This window comes from Phyllobates terribilis, unplaced genomic scaffold (genome assembly GCF_046119375.1).
Source record: "Phyllobates terribilis strain yellow unplaced genomic scaffold, ASM4611937v1 Scaffold_9__5_contigs__length_417890890, whole genome shotgun sequence".
Taxonomy (NCBI): domain Eukaryota; kingdom Metazoa; phylum Chordata; class Amphibia; order Anura; family Dendrobatidae; genus Phyllobates; species Phyllobates terribilis.
Window position 1 is genome coordinate 411,584,789 of NW_027362769.1, and position 7,360 is coordinate 411,592,148.

At 47.6% G+C, this 7,360-nt stretch overlaps 1 protein-coding gene across 1 annotated transcript in view; it reads right to left on the minus strand.

The window, feature by feature from the left end:
• The window catches only part of LOC141162672 (serine/threonine-protein kinase mos-like), a 31,683-nt gene extending 25,342 nt beyond the window's left edge, over window positions 1-6,341 (minus strand). The window contains exon 1 of the mRNA XM_073649023.1: window positions 6,051-6,341. Within this exon, the coding sequence (XP_073505124.1) occupies window positions 6,051-6,099 (49 nt within the window). The 5' untranslated portion in view covers window positions 6,100-6,341. The remainder of the gene's footprint in view (window positions 1-6,050) is intronic.
• Window positions 6,342-7,360: the final 1,019 nt, after the last annotated feature.

The window sequence follows — 7,360 nt, forward strand, 5'->3', positions numbered from 1 at the left end:
GACACGCAGGACACGCTTTTGGTGCAGGAACAGTTATCGAACATAACCTCGAACAGCCAAATTTTTTGCAAATCGTTCGCGTTCCTGGAGCGACTCGAACACCGCCCAAAACAGCTCGAATTTGAGATTGGCGAACAGTTCTAGTCGAACACCGCTCATCTCTACTCTCAATCCAGAAACGTCAGTGACTGGATGAAAGATGCAAGAATCTGTCTGGATCCCAGAAACTCACTCAGCTTTTATTCACACACACTGATTACAAGCAAACAGGTCACAGGTGAGGATGTTACCTTTAGTAGCCATTCAAACCCATTTGTGTCAAATTCTGTGCATGTTATCAGGCCAAAATCACCAGGGTATGTGAACTTTTGATCAGGGTTATTTGGATGTTTTTGGTTGTCATTAATATTTAAAAAGAGAAAACACAGTAGTTTGACAATAAATGGCTTCACCCAACCAATAACCATGAGGGGAGAAAAAGGTTTTTTGTTATCATTCATATTCTCTCAAATAAGGTCAAGAAAGGAAAAATTCTGCCGGTGTCTGTAAACTTTTGAGCACAACTGTAGATAGATAATAGATACATGGATAGATTTATAGATAGATAGAAAATAGATATATAGATAGATATTTAGATATATACACTGCTCAAAAAATAAAGGGAACCCTGAAATACCCCCTCCTAGATCTGAATGAATGAAATCTTCTCATTGAATACTTTGTTCTGTAGAAAGCTGAATGTGCTGACAACAAAATCACACAAAAATCATCAATGGAAATCACATTTATTAACCAATGGAGGCCTGGATGTGGAGTCACCCCCAAAATTAAAGAGGAAAAACACACTACAGGCTGATCCAACTGTGATGTAATGTCCTTAAAACAAGTCACAATGAGGCTCAGTATTGTGTGCGGCCTCCACGTGCCTGTATGACCTCCCTACACCGCCCGGGCATGCTCCTGATGAGGCTGAGTATTGTGTGTGGCCTCCACGTGCCTGTATGACCTCCCTACAACGCCTGGGCATGCTCCTGATGAGGCTGAGTATTGTGTGTGGCCTCCACGTGCCTGTATGACCTCCCTACAACGCCCGGGCATGCTCCTGATGAGACTGAGTATTGTGTGTGGCCTCTATGTGCCTGTATGACCTCCCTACAATGCCTGGGCATGCTCCTGATGAGGCTCAGTATTGTGTGTGGCCTCCACGTGCCTGTATGACCTCCCTACAACGCCTGGGCATGCTCCTGATGAGGCTGAGTATTGTGTGTGGCCTCCACGTGCCTGTATGACCTCCCTACAATGCCTGGGCATGCTCCTGATGAGGCTGAGTATTGTGTGTGGCCTCCACGTGCCTGTATGACCTCCCTACAATGCCTGGGCATGCTCCTGATGAGGCTGAGTATTGTGTGTGGCCTCCACGTGCCTGTATGACCTCCCTACAACGCCTGGGCATGCTCCTGATGAGGCTCAGTATTGTGTGTGGCCTCCACGTGCCTGTATGACCTCCCTACAACGCCTGGGCATGCTCCTGATGAGGCTGAGTATTGTGTGTGGCCTCTATGTGCCTGTATGACCTCCCTACAATGCCTGGGCATGCTCCTGATGAGGCTGAGTATTGTGTGTGGCCTCCACGTGCCTGTATGACCTCCCTACTATGCCTGGGCATGCTCCTGATGAGGCTGAGTATTGTGTGTGGCCTCCACGTGCCTGTATGACCTCCCTACAACGCCTGGGCATGCTCCTGATGAGACTGAGTATTGTGTGTGGCCTCTATGTGCCTGTATGACCTCCCTACAATGCCTGGGCATGCTCCTGATGAGGCTGAGTATTGTGTGTGGCCTCCACGTGCCTGTATGACCTCCCTACTATGCCTGGGCATGCTCCTGATGAGGCTGAGTATTGTGTGTGGCCTCCACGTGCCTGTATGACCTCCCTACAATGCCTGGGCATGCTCCTGATGAGGCTGAGTATTGTGTGTGGCCTCCACGTGCCTGTATGACCTCCCTACAATGCCTGGGCATGCTCCTGATGAGGCTGAGTATTGTGTGTGGCCTCCACGTGCCTGTATGACCTCCCTACTATGCCTGGGCATGCTCCTGATGAGGCTGAGTATTGTGTGTGGCCTCCACGTGCCTGTATGACCTCCCTACAATGCCTGGGCATGCTCCTGATGAGGCTGAGTATTGTGTGTGGCCTCCACGTGCCTGTATGACCTCCCTACAACGCCTGGGCATGCTCCTGATGAGGCTGAGTATTGTGTGTGGCCTCCACGTGCCTGTATGACCTCCCTACACGGCCTGGGCATGCTCCTGATGAGGCTCAGTATTGTGTGTGGCCTCCACGTGCCTGTATGACCTCCCTACAACGCCTGGGCATGCTCCTGATGAGGCTGAGTATTGTGTGTGGCCTCCACGTGCCTGTATGACCTCCCTACACCGCCTGGGCATGCTCCTGATGAGGCTGAGTATTGTGTGTGGCCTCCACGTGCCTGTATGACCTCCCTACAACGCCTGGGCATGCTCCTGATGAGGCTGAGTATTGTGTGGGGCCTCCACGTGCCTGTATGACCTCCCTACAACGCCTGGGCATGCTCCTGATGAGGCTGAGTATTGTGTGTGGCCTCCACGTGCCTGTATGACCTCCCTACTATGCCTGGGCATGCTCCTGATGAGGCTGAGTATTGTGTGTGGCCTCCACGTGCCTGTATGACCTCCCTACTATGCCTGGGCATGCTCCTGATGAGGCTGAGTATTGTGTGTGGCCTCCACGTGCCTGTATGACCTCCCTACAACGCCTGGGCATGCTCCTGATGAGGCTGAGTATTGTGTGTGGCCTCCACGTGCCTGTATGACCTCCCTACAACGCCTGGGCATGCTCCTGATGAGGCTGAATGTTGTGTGTGGCCTCCACGTGCCTGTATGACCTCCCTACTATGCCTGGGCATGCTCCTGATGAGGCTGAGTATTGTGTGTGGCCTCCACGTGCCTGTATGACCTCCCTACAACGCCTGGGCATGCTCCTGATGAGGTTGCGGATGGTCTCCTGGAACCCAGGGCCAACCGCACCAGCATATGGTCTCACAAGGGGTCTGAGGATCTCATCTCGGTACCTAATGGCAGTCAGGCTACCTCTGGCGAGCACATGGAGGGCTGCGCAGCCCTCCAAAGAAATGCCACCCCACACCATTACTGACCCACTGCCAAACCGGTCATGCTGAAGTATGTTGCAGGCAGCAGATCACTCTCCATGGCATCTCCAGACTCTGTCACGTCTGTCACATGTGCTCAGTGTGAACCTGCTTTCATCTGTGAAGAGCACAGGGCGCCAGTGGCGACTTTGCCAATCCTGGTGTTCTGTGGCAAATGCCAAGCGTCCAGCACGGTGTTGGGCTGTGAGCACAACCCCCATCTGTGGACGTCCGGCCCTCATACCACCCTCATGGAGTCGGTTTCTAACCGTTTGTGCAGACACATTCCCATCTGTGGCCTGCTGGAGGTCATTTTGCAGGGCTCTGGCAGTGCTCCTCCTGTTCCTCCTTGCACAAAGGTGGAGGTAGCGGCCTTGCTGCTGGGTTGTTGCCCTCCTACGGCCCCCTCCACGTCTCCTGGTGTACTGGCCTGTCTCCTGCTAGCGCCTCCAGCCTCTGGACACTACGCTGACAGACACAGCAAACCTTCTTGCCACAGCTCGCATTGATGTGCCATCCTGGATGAGCTGCACGACCTGAGCAACTTCTGTGGGTTGTAGAGTCCGTCTCATGCTACCACGAGTGTGAAAGCACAACCAACATTCAAAAGTGACCAAAACATCAGCCAGAAAGCATTGGTACTGAGATGTGGTCAGTGGTCCTCACCTGTAGGACCGCTCCTTTATTGAGGGTGTCTTGATAATTGGCAATAAGTTCCATCTATTGTCTATTCCATTTGCATAACAGCATGTGAAATTGATTGTCAATCAGTGTTGCTTCCTAAGTGGACAGTTTGATTTAACAGAAGTTTGATTTACTTGGGAGTCATATTCTGTTGTTTAAGTGTTCCCTTTATTTTTTTGAGCAGTGTAGATAATTTTACAATGTGATTGTTTTGTTCATGGGATCTTCGTTGGACCCTTACTATTTGGACTGTGTTGGAAAGGTAAGGATGAGGTTGGTTTATTATTTTACTTTTATTATTGGTGATCATGGGCTTCGGGGATAACCTGTAAGGTGAGTATATGGTGTTTTTTTATTTTTTATTTTTTGCAGGGGCGGCGAACATCCGAGCAAAGGTATAGGTGATTATAATGTGTTTTATTTTTATTTGAACTTTTTTTTATTAATTTTAACTTTTTTACTTTCAGCAACAGCACAGACGTCGGCAGATGGGAGACTACTGCTCCCATCCAGCGGCGTTTGTGCTCGCTGTTTCCTATGGTAGCATGCGCCGGCTGATGGTGGTAGTAGTACCATCAGCTAGCGCCTATAACCCGCAGTAAGCTATTTACCGCAGGTCACTGTCACAGCTATGGCAACTGTTAGCATGATATCACAGTGCTCTGACCGCGGTAATGCAATTACCGCGATCAGAACCTGCGTTTCCTGCGCTGTCACCCAAGTGACAGAGCGGGAAATATCCGTACCTGAACATTAACATGGAGTTCCTGAGGAAGTCCGTGTTCAGGGTCCGTGTTTTAAGAGTAGGTGTTCGGTACGGACGCCGAACTTTGATGTTCGGGTTCGCCCATCACTAGACTTACAGAAAAAAAAAGTTTTTTTTACATCTGCGTACAGCTTAATTTCACTGCCACAAAAGGACTAGGTGGCTTATGGCAGACTGTATCACGATTGTCACAGGTTTTCTGTTGGTTAGCAACAGAAAAATTAGAATTTTTTACTCTTAAAACAGCTGAATTTCAACGCCATAGAATGAGAAGGTGACGTACGACGTAGTGTTTCACGTTTGTCACAAAAAGAAAAAAAAAAATTTCACTCTGGTTAGCAACAGAAAAAAATAGATTTTTTTTTTTACTGTGCATACAGCTGAATTTAACCCCTCAAAAATGATAAGGTGGGCTACTATAGTTTGCACTATCACATTAGCAGATTAAAAAAAAAATTGATTTTTATACTCTGCACTCTGGAGCTCTGCGTACAGCTGAGTTTCAATGCAACAAAATGTAAAGGTGGGCTAGTAGGGCTTGCTTGCTCTATCACATTAGCAAGTGAAAAAATAGATATTTTTAAGGGATACTCGTGCATTGAGCACAATACAACCGGTGCACAACATAGTTCTATGAAATGGGCCCTGCTGTCTTTGTGTGGACCTCAGTAATGGCACAAGAAAAAAAAAAGACACAGACACACAGGACACTTGTTATCTAAACTATCTGACTTACAATCAGCCGTCTATGAATCTAGCTAATATCTCTCAGTATACAGGAGTAGCGGCCAGCAGCAGAGTCTGTGATCACTTACAAGCAGAAAATGCCGCTCAGAGAACATGTCCGCTCTTTATATACAGAGGACATGTGATTTCAGCAGCCAATGGCACAAGCCCTTGTGTCTGGGCAGTGTGGATCCGTCCTGCGCCCTGATTGGCTAGCCGCGATTTGCACACAAAGTTAGAAGAAAAAGAAAAAAAGATTACAAACACGTTAGCACGGCGCTGCTCTCAGCTCCTGCCAGCTCGCCACCCCTCCCCTCATCAAACATGTCCCCTCATTCATCATACACCACCACTATGCTAGCCAAAGTGTTAAAAATACTTTAGTTGCACCGCAATAATTTTCCCGCACTTTTTCACGGAGTGTAAGAGTTTTTTTTGCTGATTTTAAGAAAAAAATGCTCGTGTTTCCAATCGCGAATCCGAATGTGCCATATTCATGTGGAATTTAACCTTTGCGATCGGATTTCGAACATATTCGCTCATCACTAATCATCATAAGTAGGACTGTAACTCTCATTAAAACAATCCTCCATCTTTCGCAAAATCTAGAAGAGAGGAAGAGAGGTACTCCAGCTCCTCAACATACACAGGACATCACTCTCCAGAAGATAATAATCCATCTCTTACCAAGTCTAGAGGAGAGATGATCCAGCTCTTTATCATATAGGGATCCCATTACATTGGTCGCACTTGTACTGGCCCTCGGATTGCAGTGATACAGTATAGCGAATGTGCACTGAGATGCGACCTCACCGAACTGCTGGGATCCTTCATTACTAATGAAACAGGGTCTGAACTTAGGAACATTATCTCTGAAAGGATCCGGTATAAGCGCGTTCACCAGCCAGGAATACTGACTCTCTCCTTCCCTGGAGAAAATCCCGATGATAGGCTTAGTCAAGCGACCCTGAAAGAGAAAGAAAGATAAAAAATAAATACAGTGGGTACGGAATGTATTCAGACCCCTTTAAATTTTTCACTCTTTTTTTCATTGCAGCCATTTGGTAAATTCTAAAAGTTCATTTTTTTCTCATTATAGTACACTCTGGACCCCATCTTGACTGAAAAACACAGAAATGTAGAAATTTTTACAAATTTATTAAAAAAGAAAAACTGAAATCTCACATGGTCATAAGTATTCAGACCCTTTGCTCAGTATTGAGTAGAAGCCCCCTTTTGAGCTAGTACAGCAATGAGTCTTCTTGGGAATGATACAACAAGTTTTTCACACCTGGATTTGGGGATCCTCTGCCATTCATCCTTGCAGATCCTCTCCAGTTCCGTCAGGTTGGATGGTGAACGTTGGTGGACAGCCATTTTCAGGTCTCTCCAGAGATGCTCAATTGGGTTTAGGTCAGGGCTCTGGCTGGGCCAGTCAAGAATGGTCATAGAGTTGTTCTGAAGCCACTCCTTTGTCATTATAGCTGTGTGCTTAGGGTCATTGTCTTGTTGGAAGGTGAACCTTCGGCCAAGTCTGAGGTCACGAGCACTCTGGAAGAGATTTTCATCCAGGATATCTCTGTACTTGGCCGCATTCATGTTTCCTTCAATTGCAACCAGTCATCCTGTCCCTGCAGCTGAAAAACACCCCCAAAGCATGATACTGCCACCACCATGTTTTACTGCAGGGATTGTATTGGGTAGGTGATGAGCAGTGCCTGGTTTTCTCCACACATATCGCTTAGAATTATCACCAAAAAGTTCTATCTTCGTCTCATCAGACCAGAGAATCTTATTTCTCATAGTCTGGGAGTCCTTCATGTGTTTTTGAGCAATCTCTATGTGGGCTTTCATATGTCTTGCACTGAGGAGAGGTTTCCGTCGGGCCACTCTGCTATTAAGGCTCGACTGGTGGAGGGCTGCAGTGATAGTTGACTTTGTGGAACTTTCTCCCATCTCCCTACTGCATCTCTGGAGCTCAGCCACAGCGATCTTAC